The 21,515-nt window shown below is 44.8% G+C and overlaps 1 protein-coding gene across 1 annotated transcript in view; it reads left to right on the forward strand.

The window, feature by feature from the left end:
* The window catches only part of ZNF277 (zinc finger protein 277), an 88,573-nt gene that overhangs the window by 29,771 nt on the left and 37,287 nt on the right, over positions 1-21,515 (forward strand). The window contains exons 2-4 of the mRNA XM_084618352.1: positions 8,077-8,275; positions 14,169-14,257; positions 15,538-15,620. Of these exons, the coding sequence (XP_084474478.1) occupies positions 8,077-8,275; positions 14,169-14,257; positions 15,538-15,620 (371 nt within the window). The remainder of the gene's footprint in view (positions 1-8,076; positions 8,276-14,168; positions 14,258-15,537; positions 15,621-21,515) is intronic.

Genomic DNA, 21,515 nt, shown 5'->3' on the forward strand with positions numbered 1-21,515 from the left:
CACCATCACCGCTGCTGTTGGGAGCATTGTAAACACCTTGTGCATTATCCTGGAATATGTGCAGAACCGGGCTAAGAGATGCAAGCACGAGGAGGATTTGATGAGGACATGGACACAGAAGTTCCTGAAAGCACGGTCTATGGCAATTGGGACATCATGGCGGCAGTGGGGCTGGTTGATACAGTGGAACGCCGATTCTGGACCAGGCGAACAAGCATAGACTGGTGGGACCGCATAGTGTTGCAGGTATGGGATGATTCACAGTGATTGCAAAACTTTCGCATGCGTAAGGCCACTTTCCTGGAACTCTGTGAGTTGCTTTCCCCCACCCTGAAGCACAGGAATACCAAGATGAGAGCTGCCCTGACAGTTGAAAAGCGAATGGCAATAGCCCTGTGGAAGCTTGCAACGCCTGACTGCTACCGGTCAGTTGGGAATCAATTTGGAGAAGGCAAGTCTACTGTGGAGGCTGCTGTGATCCAAGTAGTCAATGTAATCATTGACTTTCTGTTATCCAGGGTAGTGACTCTGGGAAATGTGCAGGTCATAGTGGATGACTTTGCTGCAATGGGGTTCCCTAACTGTGGTGGGGCGTTAGATGAAACTCATATCCCCATCTTGGCACCAGATCACCTTGCCAACTAGTACATAAACTGCAGGGGGTACTTCTCAATGGTACTGCAAGCACTGGTGGATCACAAGGGACGTTTCGCCGACATCAACGTGGGATGGCTGGGAAAGGTGCATGATGCTTGCATCTTTAGGAACTCCAGGCTGTTCGAGCAACTGCAAGAAGGGACTTACTTCCCAGACCAGAAAAAAACCATTGGGGATGTTGAAATGCCAATAGTTATCCTTGGGGACGCAGCCTACCCCTTGCTCCCATGGCTCATGAAGCCTTACACAGGCAGCCTGGACAGTAGTGAGGAACAGCTCAACTATAGGCTGAGCAAGTACAGAATGGTGGTAGAATGTGCCTTTGGACGTTTAAAAGCTCGCTGGTGCTGTTTGCTGACTAGGTCAGACCTCAGCGCAACCAACATTCCCACTGTTATTGCAGCTTGCTGTGTGCTCCATAATATCTGTGAGAGTAAGGGGGAGACGTTTATGGTGGGGTGGGAGGTTGAGGCAAATCACCTGGTGTCTGATTTTGAGCAGCCAGACACCAGGGCGATTAGAAGAGCACAGCTAGGCGCACTGCGCATCAGAGAGGCTTTGAAAACCAGTTTCATGACTGGCCAGGCTACGGTGTGACTGCTGTGTGTGTTTCTCCTTGGTGCAAACGCACCCCCCTTGGTTGATTTTAATTCTTTGTAACCAAACCACTCTTCCTCCCCCCTTCGAAATAAAGTAACTATTGTTTTGAAACCATGCATTCTTTCTTTATTAATTTAAAAAAAGTGAGATAACTGACAAGGTAGCCTGGGTGGGGTGGGGGAGGAGGGAAGTACAAGGCCACATTTGCTTTTTGTAGCCACACTACAAATCAAACTGTTTGAATGACAGCCTTCTGTTGCTTGGGCCATCCTCTGGAGTGCAGTGACTGGGTGCCTGGAGCCACCACCACCCCCCTTCCTGTGTTCTTGGGCATCTGGGTGAGGAGGATATGGAACTTGGGGAGGAAATCAGGTGGTTATACAATGGATGCAGTGGGGGTCTGTGCTCCTGTTGGCTTTTCTGCAGCTCCACCAGACGCTTCATCATGTCTGGTTGCTCCTCCATTAGCCTCCGCTCTTTGCGCTCCTGCCTCCACTCTTCGCGCTCACTTAATGCTTTCCTGGCCTCTAACACTGAATGCCTCCATGCATTGGGCTGTGCCCTATCAGTGTCGGAAGACTGCATGAGCTCAGAAAACATGTCATTGCGAGTGCGTTTTTTTCGCCTTCTAATCTGCAATAACCTCAGGGACGGAGATGATAGGGGGAGCGTAGAAACATTTGCACCTGGCGGAGAGATAAAAAGGGAGAGTAAAATTTAAGATGATACATTTCTGAGAACAAAAGGGAGACTCTTTCACAGTGAATCAAGCAATTCACAACAGACAGCACATGTGCTTTAGGCACAAGGTCGCATTTTGCCTTTTATATTGAGCGCCTGCCAGTATGGTGACACATCACATACAGCTGGGCAACAGAATTCGGTTTCCAGGCAGCCATGGTAAGGCACAGGGTACGCAGGGTTGGCTTCTTACGCATAACATGTGGGAATGGTTTCAAACTGCTGCGCCATTCTTTCCCATAGCAAGCAATGGGTTGGGTTGGGTTTAACATTTAAAAGGAGGGGCTGTGTTTTTGGGGAGAATGTGCAGCACACACCTGCCTCCCACCCCACCTCGTGGCTATTCTCTGGGATGATCCTTTCATTTCTCCCCCCACTGCGTGGCTTTTCTCCGGGATGATCCCTTTTAGCCGAGCACACACAGCCCAGTATGAACGGGGTCCTTTTCCTGTTCCCTTACAAAAATTCCCCTATTTCAGCCAGGTGACCATGAATGATATCACTCTCCTGAGGCTAATACAGAAAGATATAGACTGAAAGTTGCTTGAATGCGACCAAAACCCAGGACCATTCGCTGCCATGCTTTGTGCTACAATGATTCCAAGATACTTGCTACTGGCATGCTGTGGTAAAGTGTCCTACTGTGGATGACGAAATAAGGCAGCCCTCCCCAGACACCTTCTGCAAAGGCTTTCAGAGTACCTCCAGGAGAGCTTCATGGAGATGTCTGGGGATAGAGCAGGAATCCTCCAGCGACATGTGAACAGACTTTTCCAGTAGCTGTACTGGCCACGAAAGCATCCCAATTCTTCAGGGCAAATCAAACGTTAAACACTATTGCTTTTGAACCCTGTTCTTTAGTTACAAATGTGCACTCACCGGAGCTGCCTTCTCCGGCTTCAGAGTTGGGTATTCCGCCTTGGGAGGGTATAGGCTCCAGGGTGATGAAAAAGTCCTGGCTGCCGGGGAGAACAGATTCATCACTTGCCTGCTGCACATTCTCTTTCTTCTCCTCCTCCTCCTCCTCATCCACAAAATCCTCCTCCCTGTTGCGTAAGACTCCCCCATTGCAGGTGTCCATGGACAGTGGTGGGATAGTGGTAGGATCCCCTCCAAGAATGCCATGCAGCTGATTATAGAAACAGCATGTATGGGGGTCTGACCCGGAGCGCCCGTTTGCCTCCTTTGTCTTTTGGTAGGCTTGCCTGAGCTCCTTAACTTTCACGCGGCACTGCTGTGTGTCCCTGTTGTGGCCTCTCTCCACCATGCCCTGTGAGATTTTGGTAAATATATTGGCATTTCTTCTTTTTGCTCGGTGTTCTGCCTGCACAGATGCTTCTCCACATACAGCAATCAGAGCCAGTGTCTCCCTTTCGGTCCATGCTGGATCTGTTTTGCGATTCTGCGGGGACAGCATGGTCACCTGGGCTACTGAGCTCGCCACGCTTACCAAACAGGAAACGGGGCTTTTCCTGTGTACCTCGCTAGTGCATCAGAGTTCAAAGTGCTGTCCAGAGCGGTCACGTTGGAGCTCTCTGGGATACCTCCCGGAGGCCAATACTGTTGATTTGTGTCCGCACTACCCCAAATTCGACCAAGCAAGGTCAATTTTAGCGCTACTCCCCTCGCCAGGTAGGAGTACAAAAGTCTAGGTTAAGAGCCCTTTAAGTCAATGGAACAGAGTTGGTTGTGTGAACGCATCCATTTTAAAATCGACCTAAAGCGGCTAAATTCGACTTAACCCTGTAGTGTAGATAAGGGCTTTAACTGACAAATAAGTAGAAAATGCTTAAAGGCTTTACCATTTGCAGCTAACCTTCTTTTGAGTGGTGAATTCCTGCCTGTTTTCTACTATTATTTCAGATCTACAGCCATAAAATCACCTGATTGTAATATCATAGGTATCGCTGATAATTTAGTGTGGGATTACACAGGCAGAATACCTTGTCTGGAACACTTGATATAAAACACCCATATACTGTAATAGGTGATCTTTTTTTTTTTTTTTATCTGCATAATGGCTTTTACTTAGCGTGATTGGAACTAAAAATGTTCCAGTAAGGAAAATGAATTAACTTTCTTACAGCTGTTGCACCATTTGCAGCTCAGGTTTGGCTATTCCCTATAGCTTTTGCTCAAGGAAAACCGAACCCAAACTATCACTTCCTTCCAGTGGCGGATTACCATACAGTGCCAGGGGTCTTGGTCAATTGGGGAGCCCCCGCAAGCCGGAACTCCGACCCTTCCCCCGTGCCTCCTCTCCCTCCCCCTGGGGCTCCACCACCCTGCTCCTCCTCCTCCTCCTCCCCCCTTGAGACCCCACCCCCTGGCCAGACCAGATGGATGCAGGAGCTGTGGTCCGGTGAGCAGTGAGCATATTCCTCCTGTGCGGAGCACCCCCCAGCCCGTCTCCCCCATGCGGAGCTTCCCCCCACTCCCGAGTCCCTCTCCTTTTCCCTCCCTCCGTCGTGGAGCTGTCCCCTAACCCCCCCCTTTCCCTTCTCCCTCCTTCCTGGAGCTGCCCCCCACCCAGCTCCTCTCCTTCCCCCTATTTTACACATGGGTATAGTGAAACACACAAAGGTTAAGTGAATTGCCTGCAGTTAAACACAAACAGAATCAGGTATCACTGCTAGTTAGAGAACTCAAGAGTCCTGACTGATGGTCTCCAACACAACCACTAGACTAAAACCACTGTTTTAATAGAAAACCTCATGTCTTAGTTAGTACAATATTTGGCACTTAGGCAGAGTTCTCTGGCATAATGCTGTAATGGCATAATGCTGCAGCTGTCCACTCTCACTCACCTGAACCTACAGGCTCCAAAACTACTGCCACAAGTATCAGCAGGGTTATTCATTCAGAACCAAACAATTTATTGACAAGATGACATATTTAAGGTGGCCACATTTTTAGTGCACTGAACAGTTTATTTTCATTCATATTTATTTCTGTGCTGCCCGGGCAGCTGTGGGGAGCCCCGGACCCTCCACCTGTCCTGGGTGAGGAGCTGGAGTGCCCAAAAGCAGCCTCCGGCCTGGGTCCCTACCCTCCAGGGCGCACCATCCAGGACAGATGGAGAGTCCAGGGCTCCCCCCAGCAGCCCAGGCTCTCTGGGCAGCTCTTGCCATGGCCTGACTTCCAGCCAGGCCAGGAAGCAGGGTCATGGGCGGAGGGGGCAAAGCAAGTGGTGGGGCTCTGGGAGCGCATGCGGGGGGCCCCAATGTTCTTTGTGCCCTGGGCCCCAATAAATCTTAATTCGCCTCTGCCTCCTTCCTCTGGTTCTTCTCTTATTACTACTTATTTGTATTATTGTAGTGCCCACAAGTTCCAGATGGGGATCGGGTCCCATTGTGCTAGTAGTGTGCATACATATAACAAAAAGACAATCCCAGAGAAGCTACAATCTAACTCTTGTTTCTATAGATCAGGGATCGGCAACCTTTGGCACACGGCTGTCAGGGAAATCCGCTAGCGGGCCGGGACACTTTGTTTACCTGCAGCTTCCGCAGGTTTGGCCGATCGCAGCTCCCACTGGGTGCGGTTTGCTGTTCCAGGCCAATGGGGGCTGCAGGAAGCGGCGTTGGCTGAGGGATGTGCTGTCTGCCCACTATGTTGGAGGAAGGAAACCCCACCAGCTGGATGACTTGGTAGAATCTCTACAGCCATGGAGTTTTCCCATGATTCTGAATTGGAGGGGCAGGGGGGAGTATTTCTATTTCTGGGCTTGTCCTCAGCTATGTGTTGAAAAGGGGAAACTGGGGGGCCAGTTCTTTACCACAGCTCTTTAGCACAGCCACAGCCTCAGCCTCAAGCACTTCTGCTATTTTCTATAGATTAAACAACTGGTGGATGTCACCCATTAGTGCCTTCCATATAACAATACTCCCATCTCAGCTCTGCCTGTCCTCCCAATAGAGTTTAGTATGTCGACATGCTGAATGACTTGTGTCCCAGCCAGAAAAAAAAAATAATGGGAAGCATAGGGGTATGCATACAGACCCTGGCATGGGGAGCAGATCTAATCTGGCTTGAGGAGGGGAGTGGGGCACGCAGAACCCCTGATGGGGGGAGAGATTAGGGGACCCTGGTTTGAGGTGGGGGGTAAGACAGAGCCCCTGGCATGGGAGCCCTGCTGTGGATGAAGGAAGGGATGAGGGACATGGAGTGAGGGATCAAGGAAGCACACAGCCCCTGCTGTTAGGAGGGTCAAAGGGGAATCCAGGTATGGGGAGAATGGGAGTGCACACAGTTCCTGCCATGGAGGGGGATGGGGGGGCATATGAAGAAAGTGGGAATGGGGGTGCACGCAGCTGCTGATGTGGCAGGAGAGTGGTATAGGAGGGGGAAGTGGGGATCACACAGAACCCCTGGCAGGGGGAAGACTGGGGGGAGTAGCAGGGGTCCCTGAAAAGCAGGGGGATGAGAGGATGGCAAACAAGGAGCTGTGGGGCAGTGGAGAATAGAGGGATGGAAAGAGCCCCTGGTGTGTGCAGTAAGACCAGCTGACACACTCTTCAAAGTGTGCGACGCCCTGCCCCTTGCCTCAGTCTACAGTTCTCTAACAGCTCTTTTATAATAAGGTGACCCCGCTGGAACCACATTTGGAACAGTAGTTTGAGTTTTGAATAATAATTATTTGTACTACTATGTGTGTGCCCTGTGGTGGTTACATTTTAATCCATTTAAGCACTGTGCTGAAGGCTGTAGAGTTTTGTTCTGTACTACCTATTTATTCTGCTGCTCAGTGTTTTGCAGCAGAGAAGTACCAAGGATATTTTCATGTAATTTATCTCTAGTTCCCTTCCTTTATTTTCATCTGCACTAAATTCCATAAACTACTTCAGTTGCCCATGCTTCTAGTCTAGCAGTCTACTTTTAATTACCTTTCCTCTGTATAGTCTACTCCCCCAGTTACATATCAGCATATTTGTTCACCTGTGTTTCTTGCCTCCTGCAATTTCTGTGCCACTCATTTTCTGTGCTAAGTTCTCCTTAATCCTGTCATCCTGTCATCCTTATCCCAGGGGTTTAGGTATGTCTCCCACTACCTTTTCATTGCTTTTTGTAAGTCTTTCTTCTGATAGGTTTTGGTTCAAGCAGAGTCTGGGGGGAGGAAGGTCTTTCATGACTCAGACAGGCTGGGTACTGCACCCTGGTTCCCCAAGAACACAGATCTGATAGGTAATACTTAATATGTGGGTCATAACAGCTCCTTTCCCAGCACGTGCACAGCTGAGAAATGTTTCAGCAGATCCAGCTCCTCCAGTGGAGGCCTCTCCATCAGCAAAAACCACATCTGTGCGACAAGAAACGTTTTGAGTCAAACTAACAGATGCCTGGTGGAACAAGGCAAATTATTTATATAATCATGCAAAAGTGAGTGAGTGTTAAAAGGTTCCTGTAAACAAGAGATGGTCTGTACTAACAGGGATCAATTCACATGCAAAAACAGCCCACCCTATACAATCTAACCTTTTATTATCAGGTTATTATTATAACCTGAGGAAGACCTGAGGAAGAGTTCAAAAGTTCGTCTCTCTCACCAACAGAAGTTTGTCCAATAAAAGACATTACCTCACCTACCTTGTCAACCTAACACACATCCCTCACACACACCAGCATGTGGGCTAGTTTCTGAGAAAATAAAGTGGGTCCAACTTATGGGAAGAAGCTTCCCTGCACTAATAACCAACACACATATCACCCAGACCATACTACATGACACATACACCCTGCCTTAATGTCAGTCATGGATCACAGTTAGAGCTTGTTCCCCTGTGCTGTCAGAGCCTCATCAACCCACTCTAGAAGTGGTGCCATTGGCTGGCTTTGAGGAAGAAACATTTGGTGGCCTTGCTAATAAATCTGCTCCTTGCTGTTGTTGGCGGAAGCCATGTTAAAGCAACAAAAGCTGTTTTCCCTTGCTCCTGATTCTACCTACACTGCTTATGAGTCATCCATACAAAATAGGGTTTTGAAAGAATGTTGGTTTATTTAAGATTATTTTGGAGATTAAAGGAGAAATTGAAGTCCAACAAAGATTTTTTTTTTTTTTTTTGCTTTTGTTTCCTTCAGATAGTGAGTGTATTTTGGAGCCACTGTCTTTGCCAGAAAGTCCATGTGGTGTAGCTGCTGTGGAAGAGTCTCCATCTGTGCCTTGTATTTTCTGTGAAGAATATTTTCCACAAGCAGAACAAGACCAACTTCTGAAGCACATGATTATTGAACACAAGCTTGTCATAGCAGATGTCAAGCTGGTTGCAGATTTCAGAAGGTAAATTTTTCTCAGTTAAAATAGATCATGCAAATGTGTAAATAAGATGCGTACCGTGGATCACCTGGTATGTAACTTTTTGATACTTTTTTGGAACATTTGCAAACTTATCTAACAGTGTTGGTTTGATGTTATTTATAGTGTATTGCTTGAAACATACAAATAGGTAATTGTGATTGGTAGTTAGGACTTAGGAATTGCCAACTGGCAAGAAACCAGTTGTCCAGCTAATCAATAGCAATGTCAGTGTCTTCAGATGAAGTTATTTTGTTGTATTGACAAGTTCTGTTGATTTCATAAAGCACACTGTGTCAAAGGGCTGACCTCTCCAGGGTGTCCCCTTGTAGCCTCAGAAAGGGCCCTGCAAGGAGTCCCATGCCTCAATATCCCTCTTTCACGCACTTAGTTCCCCTCTTCTCAGGGTCCTTTCACCTGCCCACATTCATTTTCCTATGTGGTATGGCAGCCCTCCTGGCACACCTTCAGTAGTGGGCTATGACAGAACAGACGTGTCTGCCTCACTTTCCCCTTTCTTCTGGAGTCCCAGTAATTCCACACCAGTTTTCAGAATAGAAATAGCCCTTTGAGAGAGAAATTTATTACAGAAAGTCCCTCAACCATAGTCGAGTTTCCCCAGCCCAACTTCTACACGCACTTTTTCAAATCTGAACAGTCCATCCACACACCAAATACAGCTCCAGCATCTCACCATGCCTCCAGCTCTCAGGTACAGCTCCAATGTTTTGCACCACACCTCACCCCAGCCCCTCTGTATGCGGTGTTTCTCTGCTGTTTCCTTCCCAGTTATGATTTCAGCTTTTGCCTGGAAACATCAACAGATTCACCCCTTCATCATTCCCCAGCCTTCTGCCCTCTCTGTCCCCCAGCTTCAGCTCCCTGACTCAGAGAGCCAGCAGGCATCTCCCTCTGCTGCTTTCAGCCTCCAGCCCTTTCGGGCCATGGCTCTCTGGCCTGGAGAAGTTTGTAGGTGAACCCCCCATACCCTGACTGCCCTCTGCTTTCACCCACCTGATCTGGCTTCACTGCTCAACAAGGGAACTCTCACCACTCCCTCTTTCAGGCATTCCCTCTCTGAAGACAGAAAATATGATGTTGCCTCTATATAAATCCATGGAACGCCACCATCTTGAATACTGTGTGCAGATGTGGTCACCCCTTCTCAAAAAAGATATATTAGAATTGGAAAAGATTCAGAAAAGGGCAATAAAAATGATTAGGGGTATGGAGTGTCTGCCATATGAGGAGAGATTAATAAGGCTGGCACTTTTCAGCATGGAAAAAAGACGACTAAGGAGGGATATGATAGAGGTCTATAAAATCATGACTGGTGTGGAGAAAGTAAATAAGGAAGTGTTATTTACTCCTCCCCTTAACACAAGAACTAGGAGTCACCAAATGAAATTAATAGGCAGCAGGTTTAAAGCAAACAGAAGGAAGTATTTTTTCACACAATGCACAGTCAACCTGTGGAACTCCAGGGGATGTTGTGAGGGCCAAGACTATAACAGGGTTCAAAAAAGAACTAAATAAATTTGCAAAAAGAAAAGGAGTACTTGTGGCACCTTAGAGACTAACAAATTTATTTGAGCATAAGCTTTCGTGAGCTACAGCTCACTTCATCGGATGCAGCTTATGCTCAAATACATTTGTTAATCTCTATGGTGCCACAAGTACTCCTCTTCTTTTTGCGAATACAGACTAACACAGCTGCTACTCTGAAACCTAAATAAATTCATGGTGGATAGGTCCATCAATAGCTATTAGCCAGGATAGGCAGGGATGGTGTCCCTAGCTTCTGTTTGCCAGAAGCTGGGAATGGGTGACAGGGGATGGATCACTTGATGATTACCTGTTCTGTTCATTCCCTCTGGGGCATCTGGTATTGTCCACTGTTGGAAGACAGGATACTGGGCTAGATGGACTTTTGGTCTGCCCAGTATGGCTGTTCTTATGTCGCTCTCAGCCCAGCTCTGCTCTTCTGAGCTCCCTCTCCGGACTCTGGGTACTGAGCTCTCTCTTTCTGGACTCTATGTTCTCTCTTGCCTTTTGGGGTGTCTCTCATGTACAGCTTCCAAGGGACCCCCTGTTGTCCTCATTACACCAAATTAGGGTGTATCTGGACTGGAGGAGGAGAGCTGGACCTGATTTTATTTGAAGGGCCAGCTATCTTGTTAGACACACATTTTGGTTTATCTACTTTTTTTCTGTTTTTGACTACCTTCCTCTCATTCTGAGGCCTTATTCCCATCTCTGCATGGCTACTGTCTAGCTAGTTCTTTCTGTCTTGCCTTGTTCTCTATCACTGGGCGTGAGTAATTCAGAATTTAGTGATGGGAGGGTTGCCTAAGAAGTCGTATCAATTTACCTTAATTAGGCCTGTATTGTTCCATTTCGTTTCCACTTTATCCTTGACTGTGCCATGCAGTATTGCCACTTCTGTGTAACTGAGATCCCTTCCACAGTTACATCATTGGTCGTCCCAGCTCTCTCCTACATCTCCCTCAGCAGCTAGCTCAGGTCCAGCTGGCTCACAAATCTAGATGTGGATTTGTGTATAATCTCTTGCTTGGAACTCTACCCTACTGCATGGTACTGTGTGGTATTAGGCCACCAGGCTGGCTCGTATCTACTCTTTTTTGTTGTTTGCTTTGTTGAAATGATACGTTTTAGTAGGTAAATTATCCACTTAAAACAAAGTAGGTCTCGGCACTTACACAGTACCCACTTTTCTGGATTCTTGTGATCAGGCTCACTTACAAAGCAGTGATTTATGTCTAAATACCATGGTTTATAGTGAAAGATTAAGATGAAACATGGGAAATGAAAAGTAGGCCACATAAAATCCTAAGAATCATTCATTTGTTCAGAAGTGTAAGCTTAACATTGCTAAAATCAAATAACGGCACTTGTTTCTGTTTGCAATCTTCTTTGGAGATAATGCTAATTTCTTCATATAAACAAAAAATGAAGTGTTCACTAAAGGAATGCTAATTAAATGGTGCTGTTGGGATTGTTCTTGCTACAGAAATGTAATTTAAAATCACCTTTTCTAGAAAATTGCTATTTAGATTCTCTTTCCTGCTAATGCAAGTGGAAAGGAACCAAACCTGATTCAAAGTGGCAGCAGGATGTGAAATGGTGAACCTCCAACTTTGCAGCATGCTCTGCCTTGCTTGCTGTACTGTCTCCAGTTCTGCAGAAGCCCTGTTACTTCTACAATGTGAGGTTAGACTTTTTAGCTATTGAAGGGGCTTGCCAGAGTAGGGGGGAGCTGGAGGGACCTCTTGTCCACAGCATTTTAGCCTGCAAATCCCTGGAGAGTTCCTCTTAGAAGATGACTATTCAGGGCAACAAGGAAACTTGGCTATACACAAAATACACCAACTGAAAAAAACACCAACATTTTTCTCCTGTCTTTCAGTTGTAAGAATTATAATTGATCCTTACAACAATAGTATCTGAAATGTTTTAACTTACCAATGTGGATTTTTAAAAACATTCGTAGCATCTACTTAACAGAATATAATTTCCACTGACAACTTGGGCTTTGATCTTGCACACAGTTACACGTTATGCTCGTGAGTTGTCCCATTGAGTCATCTCATGAGTAAAGTTAACCACATATATAAGTGTTTTCAGGATCATGTTTAATTTTAGTATTCCAAATAACTAGCAGGTAGACTGTTCTGGTTTACTTCCCCCACCCCCGCGCCCCGACCAAATCCTTAGCTTTTTGGAACAAGGACTGTCCCTTATCTGTTTGTACAGTAACTCCTAACATATGGGAGCCCTTGTCTTGGTTGGGGCTTGTTAGTCCTACTGTAATTCAAGTAATAAATAATAACAAAATCTTGGTTTAAACTTTCTAAAACATTAATTGCAATTGTTGCAGGATTTTCTGGAGAAATCTTCTTTCCCAGTTGAGGGTGGTTAGAGTTGGTTTTGTTGTTGGTTTTGTTTTTTGGTGGGTGGCAGAGGAAGGGTTTTTCTGCATTTCTACTTCTGTTAGCCTAGCTACAGGCCTCAATTTGTTCCTCTGCAAAAGAAGAATCTTCTCTGAGTGGAGACTCTTTTTGTCCCAAATTTCTTGCAGAGACATTCATTATCTCTTTGTTAAAGTTGAGATGTGGTTATAATATTTTGAGAGTCCTTTCAGTTTCTGACTAGAGTGACCTGGAGCTTCTCTACACGAATACTTTGTTCATGGTAGACTGGGGTGTACATCAACCCTGTACTATCCTGCCACACGCTAAATATCCATGTGGACATTGCTGCAGTGCACAAACATTTCCATAGTGCACTTTGACCTACACAGCTTTGGGAATAAATTAAAGCTCACTGCGGAACTGTTAGCATTGCAGCACTGTCTGTGTGGACAATTAGTGCAGGGCAGATTAACACCCTAGCTTGCTGGAAACTAAGTGTTGTGTAGACAAGCCCTTGGATTGCCGTATTTCCCTATGAATGCAGTCATAATTAACAGATTATAAGGCCAGAAGGAATCACTGTGATCCTCTAGTGTAGTAGTCCCCAAACTTTTCAGCGTCGTGCCCCCCTTACCTGTCTGCGACCCACTCTTCCCCTGGAGTCGGGAGCAGGGATGTGGACAGGGATATGGGAGCCGAGGCTGGGGATGCAGCTAGAGGCAGGTCTGAGGCCGGGAGCAGAGCCAGGGTCAGAAACGGAGCCACAGCCAGGGGCCAAGGGTGGGGCCACATCTGGGTGCAGAGCTGCGGCTGGGCTGCGGTCAGGAGCCGGGGCCAGGAACCTGGATTGGGGGTGGGGCTGGAGCGGAGCTGGGAGCGGAGTGGGGCTGGGTGGCGCTCCCTCTCCACCCTCTGTGGGGGGGTGGCCTGGGCTCCGCTGCACCCCCCCCCGGACATTCCTGCCCCAGTTTGGGGACCTCTGCTCTATTGTCTGATCGCTTACATAATACCAGCTATAGAATTTCCCTGATTCAGTTTCTGTTTGAACTGGAGCATATCCTTTAGAAAAACATCCAATCTTGATTTTAAAATTGCCAGTGATGGAGAATCTACCACAATCCTTGGTAAGTTGTTCCAGTGGTTAATTAACTTCACCGTTAAGAACTTGAATTTGTCCAGCTTCAATATCCAGCCACTAGATATTGTTATACCTTGTGTGCCCATTACCAAATTTTTGGTATAAAAGCATTCAAGTTTCTCAAGTTGATGCTTCCATCATGTCTTGTATTTTTGCATGTGTCTCAAATAACTCTGAGTCGTAACCTGTTCCAGAAAGAGTAAACACTGGAGTGCTGTTAATGCAATCTTGTAAGATGAACTTCCATCCTGGTTTCTTGTTATGCAGCATCATTCTCCTTAGAACTTCAGAGTAGGAGAAGTTCACTAATTTAGAAACAAACATGAGAATATCTTCGTATTTTAGGGCCTGCTCCAAAGTAAATGGAAATGGTAAATGGATATCACATATAGCTCCCATCTATATCTAGTATTTTGGGAATTTCTAAGTATTTCTTTTTAGTAAAAATGTAACCGAGTGATGGGTCTTTCTAAAGATGTGACCAACTCCCATTACTTATGTGAAGCTTGATCCAAAACTCATTGAAGCCAGTAGAATTCTTTTTCACGGACTTCAGTGAACTTTGGATCAGGCCTGTTTTTGCTGAAATCGGCTTAAGTGAAGCTGAATAACTTTCATGAATTGGAGAGCAATTTCACTTTAGTCTCGCAATACATGGCAGCTCTACAGAACCAGCATTGGATAAGTAATTTTACATTCAAAAAACTCTTTGACATAAGAATTAAAAGGATGGGAGTAGGATACAGCGGACCAGTAGTTTAGGAAATGCAGTATTCTTCCTTCACACACACGCGCTTTTTTTTTTTAGATACATTTTATATTGGAAGAAGAGGTTCACGGAGCAGCCCATCACAGATTTCTGTAGTGTGATAAGAACAAATTCAGAAGCTCCAGTAGGTAAGTGTGCTCCTTATCTACCCTGCTTATTTCCTGACCTGATATACTGTGGCCTGTACTATAGGCTCAGTCCTTTAAAATGGTGAGCATCCGGGTACCAGTCCAGCAAAGTATTTACACATGTGATTAAAGTTAAGCACATACTTAAGCTCCTACCTATTCAGCTCAGCACTTACATGCATGCTTAGGTCCACTGACTTCAGTGGGATTTAAATGCCTGGCTGAATAGGAATGAGCCTAAGTACATGCTTGAGTGTTTTGCTGGATCTGGGCTAGGGCGCTCAGCAACTTCCAGGATCAAGCCCTGGAAGCAGCATTGCTCTGCAAAGGGAGCTCAGGTACCAACTGTGTGAATGGGAGGCACAGTTCTCACAGAGCTGCCCCAATGTGCAGGGAAGCACACCCACTGAAATACTTCAGCTCCGCACACCTCTATGGCCAACGCTTGTGCACAGTTGGGTCATGGCCTCACTTCTTCTCCCACTCAGTGGGAACTATTACCACAGGAGGAAATATTCAGTGCACTAAGAGTACCAAGACGGCAGTTGTGTCTGGCCTCTGCAAAAGATCATATAAAGCTCCGACAGCTCTGCTTTTCTGGCACCATGGAACATTCTTTCTGGGCAGGAGACAGATCTTTCTCAGGGGCCAGTCCAAGGCTGTTGAATGAGCTTCCCCAGAAATTAAGGACCATCACAGACCTCACCAGCTTTATCTCCCAGTTCAGATCAAACTTCTTCAGTCTTGTTTTCTCTAATATAAACTCATAGCAGTGTGTATATAAAAATAAAACACAATCCCCCTGCCCCCACACACACACACACAATTCTCCTTCTGCTGAGAGAAAGAGACCAAACCACATATTGCAGATGTTAGTTGCATCATTAAATACACAACTAGAACGTGTTCAGCTACAACAGTGACAAGGGCCATATAAGAACCTATATACAATAGAGGGGGCACAAGGAAGTGGGGAAGCTATGCAAAGGCTGTGCACATTCTGGCCTTATATAAATCGACTGGTGGTGTAAATGGCTGCAAGTCCATTTATATTAATGGGATTTTGCCTAGCTATGCCTGGCTTTGACCCACAAATAACTCCAGCAGTGTAAAATAAAACTGTAGTTCTCTTAAAATGAAAATTACATTAATTTTTTAAATATTTAACTGAAACAGTCTAATTATATCTGAGGCTGGGGGAAAAAATTAAGGTTGAGCATGTTACAGGGCAAAACAGCTGCAAATGTCTCCTTTACGTTTATTTTTTAATCTCTTAACAGAGGAACAGGACAATTATTTTCTTTTATGTGATGTTTTACCAGAAGACAGATTACTAAGAGAACAGCTCCAGCAAAAGAGACTGGTAAGTAATTATTTTGAGGACTAAGTACCTTAAGAAACTGAAACAACATAATGTAAAATCAAATATGTACATTTGTATGGAATTAGAGGAAGGCATTTTATGCTGAACTGCAGAGATAAATCTTCATTTTAGCTTGTTTCCCTGATTGCCAGTTTAAAAACACAACAACAAAACACATTTTCTTGGCGTAGTTTTACCTGCAGGCTGTATGTCAGTGTTCACTCCAGTGGGAAATATGCCCAGAGCAAAAAAAGAGCTGAATGTGCTGAATAATTTTTTCTCGCAAGCATGTGACATGCATTAGCACAAATTTTCCTGTGTGTAATAATAATACGCCAATCCTGTGGTTTAAAAAATGGGAAGACCAGAATGGCATTTTGAGGTCTTACAAAGGCAAATCCTCTTGCTAGCCCCCCTTCCCCATCCAACCCAGTAGCTGTGGCTTGGCAGATGAGAGGGAAGCTGTATCTTTTCTTAGCCACTCTGCAGAGCAACATTAGCCCACTGGCTGAAGAAGTGCTCTAGCCCAATGCACCCCACAGTCACGTGAGAGCGCACCAGAGTATTGGGCCGCAATGAATCCTCTGGGCCTGTGGAATATGTGTATCCCTGGCACAGTACTCCAAATCCTCCTTTCCCTTCCCACTTCCTCCCCCCACACACATTAGCTTCACTGCCAGGGGTTCTCTGTGCCTTCAGAGGAGGAAGCAGGAGTTGCCCTACAATGTGAAATCTTCATTGCTGTGTACATTCTCTGGAACTGCAGTGATAGCACCAGTGGGTAGGTAGATGGGGAGGGGGAAACAGATAGTAAATCCATTGGTCCCTACCCTGCTCCTCTTCTGATCTGTTCAGAGAACCTGGGTACACCAAATTGTAAATTCTTTGGGGCAGGGTCCATGTCTTCCAGCATGTGTTCACAGTGCTTACGTACAGTCAGGTCCACTCCCAATCAGGGCCTTTGTGCGATACCACAATAAAAATAGCCCAGGGAGTCTTCTGTGCATGGGGTTTGGATTGTATTTGCATCAGACCCACACCAGCACATCTGCAATTAGGGACTTCCTCGGCTGCAGCCAGAAGTGCAGGATTTGGCCCAAAGCAAACATTGCTTTTATCAAAGGTTAACTGTGAAGTAAAGAAAAAAAAATTAAAATGTTTGTGCCCTTTATTGCTGTTTTATGAAACTTAAAGAATCCATAATTTTTCTGCCCTTTTCTGAATCTTAGAAATGTCAGATCCTGACTTTCTGCTTTTTATTGAAAACCTGAGGCTGAACCCTGAGCTGAAGCTGCAGCTGTGGCTAAGAAAGTCACAGCTCAGGTTTCAGCAATAAAGGCATCTAGTTTTTCACTTCCCTTTGCTGCAATCTGAGTGTTGATTTGCAGGTAAAACAGTTATTTTGCTTTGTGAAGCCCTCTGCCTCTGAATAAATCCAACATTTAAGAGTCAGCTGACAAATAGGTTTGTGTGAGTTGTACAAAAGAAAAGATCAGAACTAATATGGCTTCCATTGATTTCCCTTGCTTCTCAGTTCAAACCTTCTGTCTCCAAGGGTTTGTCCACAGTAGGATAAAAGTTGTTTCAAGCTATATTAGCTAATACATTTTATTTAACATGTTTTAAAACTCTGGTGTAGATAGGGCAAGTTGTATTGTGACACATCAGCTGGGCAATGAATCCTATGCAGGGTTAAATATCGCTTTTTATCTCAGTGTGATCAAAAAAACCTATGTGGTTATTGCTCGCAGTACTTACTGTTCTTCACTCAGTATCTTAAAGATTGCCTCCAGCATTTCCTTGCTTTAGCCTGGTCTCTCCTGATCCTTGCAATCACTGGGTCTTTGACAACACTGTCATGTCTTCCAAGACTCCATTTCCTTTTTATAGTTATGCCACCTCTTTGGTGGTCACACCAAATCCTGCACTCCAGCCTTGTCCATGCTCATTCCTCACATGGCACCCTCAAATGCCTCATGCTACCCTGATACCTCTGCAAGCAGCTAGCGTCTCAGAATCATAGAACTGGAAGGGACCTCAAGAGGTCATCTAGTCCAGTCCCCTGCACTCAAGGCAGAACTAAGCATTATCTAGACCATCCCTGGCAGGTGTTTGTCCAACCTGCTCTTAAAAATCCCCAATGATGGAGATTCCACAACCTCCTTAGGCAATTTATTTCAGTGCTTAACCACTCTGACCGTTAGGAAGTTTTTCCTAATGTCCAACCTAAACCACCCTTGCTGCAATTTAGGTCCATTGCTTCTTGTCCTATCCTCAGAGGTTAAGAACAACAATATTTCTCCCTCCTCCCTGTAACAACCTTTTATGTACTTGAAAACTGTTATCATTTCCCCTCTTAGTCTTCTCTTCTCCAGACTAAACAAACCCAGTTTTTTCAATCTTCCCTCGTAGGTCATGTTTTCTAGACCTTTAATAATTTTTGTCGCTCTTCTCTGGACTTTCTCCAATTTGTCCACATCTTTCCTGAAATGTGGTGCCCAGAACTGGATACAGTACTCCAGTTGAGGCCTAATCAGCACAGAGTAGAGTGGAAGAATTACTTCTCATGTCTTGCTTACAATACTCCTGCTTATACATCCCAGATGATGTTTGCTTTTTTTACGACAGCGTTACGCTGTTGACTCATATTTAGCTTGTGATCCACTATGCCCCCCGCCTCCCCAATCCCTTTCCACAGTACTCCTTCCCAGGCAGTCATTTCCTATTTTGAATGTGTGTAACTGATCGTTCCTTCCTAAGTGGAGTACTTTGCATTTGTCCTTATTGAATTTCATCCCATTTACTTCAGACCATTTCTCCAGTTTGTCCAGATCATTTTGCATTTTAAATCCTATCCTCCAAAGCACTTGCAACCCCTCCCAGTTCGTTATCATCCAAAAACTTTAAGTGTATTCTCTATGACATTATCTAAATCATTGATGAAGATATTGAACAGAACCAACCCCTTCGGGACTCCACTCATTATGCCCTTCCAGCATGACTGCGAACCACTGATAACCACACTCTGGGAATGATTTTCCAAACAGTTCTGCACCCACCTTATAGTAGCTCCATCTAGGTTGTATTTCCCTCATTTGTTTATGAGAAGGTCATGTGAGACATTATCAAAAGCCTTACTAAAGTCAAGATATACCACATCTACTGATTTCCCCCCTAGCCACAGGGCTTGTTACCCCGTCAAAGAAAGCTATCAGATTGGTTTGCCACGATTTGTTCTTGACAAATCCATGCTGTTACTTATCACCTCATTACCTTCTAGGTGTTTGCAAATTGATTTCTTAATTATTTGCTCCATTATCTTTCCAGGTACAGAAGTTAAGGTGACTGGTCTGTAATTTCCCTTTTTATACATGGGCACTATATTTGCCCTTTTCCAGTCTTCTGGAATGTCTCCCGTCTTCCATGACTTTTCAGAGATAATTGCTAATGGCTCAGATATCTCCACAGTCAGCTCCTTGACTAGACTCAGTCTAGGATGCATTTCATCAGGCCCTAGTGATTTAAAGACATCTAACTTTTCTAAGTAATTTTTGACTTGTTCTTTCCTTATTTTAGACTCTGATCCTACCTCATTTTCACTGGCATTCACTATATTAGACGTCCAATCACCACCAACCTTCTTGGTGAAAACCGAAATAAAGAAGTCATTAAGCACCTCTGCCATTTCCACAATTTTCTGTTATTGTCTTCCCTCCTCATTGAATAATGGGCCTACTCTTTCCTTGTCTTGATCGCTTGTGGCTCTTACAGGTGAAATGCATAATTGCAGTTTCCTTTTAAATTGGTGGCAAGCTGGGAATCGTGTGAAAAAACTGGTAGGCTTGAGTGTTCAGAAGTCCCTCTGCCCTTCTCCCAGTAGTCTGCCAAATACTGTCTCCGTCCTTATGGAGTCTGGCTACTCTGGACATCGAACAAGCTATGAGACTGACCTTTAATATGCTGGCAGATAGCCAGCTCCTCTCTGTTGCCTCTCTTGACCCTCATTAGCTCAGCAGCGATTTCTCTCAGCCAATCAAATTCCTTTGCTGTTTGCTTAGCATTCTCGAGCAGGTTTTTTTCATGCCTACTATCATTAGTTAAGCAACTCCTGTTCTGGCTCACTTTGTGAAGTACGTTTGAAAACTCCCAGTTTGAAAACTTCTGTGTATGGCTGTTCATTAATTAGTAGAGAGTCCCACATCTGAGAGTGGAGCTGCTCTTTCTCACACTCCTCATAAATGCTCAGGCCGAGGTTTTCTCACCTTTCCATGACAGGGACTCTGAAAATCTGAGGCTGTTCTGATTTTGTTCGCCTGTAACATTGGTACAGATGGGTCTGTCTTAACAGATTATTTGAAGAAGAAGGGAGGTGTTTTGTGTACAATTATTAGCAGGTTGTTTCAAGCTCATGGGACAGCATGGAGAATGGTGTAATGTAGGGAAAAAGAGACAAAATGAGTAGTAAAGAGAAGGGGCGTGGGCTGGATGCAGAGATTAGCATAGTTGTATGAGATAATGAAAGCTGAGATGTAGGCCAGAGACTGCAAGTTTGCATAGTGTTGTGAGGGTTTTCATATTTATAATTTTGAGCATTTTATGTTTCCACCTTTGTAGCCCTTTCTTCTCTCCCCACCAGTCATAAATACAATACACGATTCAAAGTACATGCAACTAATCTCTGCTGAAAGTCTAGACAGAGGGCTGAATTCTATTCTATGCCTCTGTATTTACACTAATGCAACTGGGAATATAATTAAGCCTGATGTTACCTATACTTCCTAATTAATTTTCTCCACCAGACTGGTAGAGAATGGCTGACTATTAGTGCATCCCATTTTACCTGTCCTAGTCTGTGCCATGTAGTAGTATAGCACTCCTATTCATTAAGTGTAAAAACCTGCCAATGACTTCTTGTTGCGGTCTCTGCATTTTTTAACTAGAAGCTGTTTTACATAGTTCATTTGCCTGTAGCAATAAACACCTCGTTTCTCTGAGTAGTCAGCAGTGAAATGTAACTTTTATTTAAACAGAAAGACACTAGATATAGAGGTACTTGGTGAGTTTGTGAGAAATCTGCTGGGGGATCTTGATTTAAAATATGTATTCTGCCTGTGAAGATTTTAACCAATACTATTTAGGGCCAGATTCTGCCACCCTTGCTAATCTTGAGCACTATCTTATTCCTCAAGCAGGTGGATATCAATAGCCTACTCAAGGAGTAAATTACTTCCCATTATAAGTAAGGGTGACAAAATATAAGCTCTTCAGAGCAATCACTTTTATGAATTTGTATTGTGCCTAGCATAATGGGACTCTGATGCTGACGTGGGTGTTTAAATGCTATCACACTATCAATAACAACCACATAGTAGCTTTCTCCTCTGTGAGAAACATGGCATATTTAAACAAATGGACTTAAATAATTTCCCAGTAGGGTAAGATAAGAACTTTTTACAATAAGAACTTATCCCATGACAGCTAATTATATACTGTACACTGACTGATAGCTGTCTGGTGTTGTAAGCTTCCAGAGTTCAGTTGCCACTCGCTTGTCCAATGTCAATGCACCTGTCATTCTAGTGTGCCTGCACAGGAGGGCTGGGCAAGCTCAGCACACAGATCCAGGAAGGTGGCCTTTCGCATCCAAAAGTTCTGCAGTGTCATCCCAAATCTGCATTACCATGTGATCCCACTAATCAGCACTCCATTCTCAGGCTCAGAAACTGTGATCCACTATGTGGAGGTGCTCTGTGATGCCAGGAGCAACCCAGCATTTTTATTCACTATTCATTAGCATCCAGTCATTGTTGTTGAACATCTCCTCCTCACACACCTGATTATAGTAGTGCTTGTTGAAGTTCCACAAAAACAGAAGAATTGTGTGTCCTATATTGG

This window comes from Lepidochelys olivacea, assembly GCF_965140295.1.
Source record: "Lepidochelys olivacea isolate rLepOli2 genome assembly, chromosome: 1".
Classification (NCBI taxonomy): domain Eukaryota; kingdom Metazoa; phylum Chordata; order Testudines; family Cheloniidae; genus Lepidochelys; species Lepidochelys olivacea.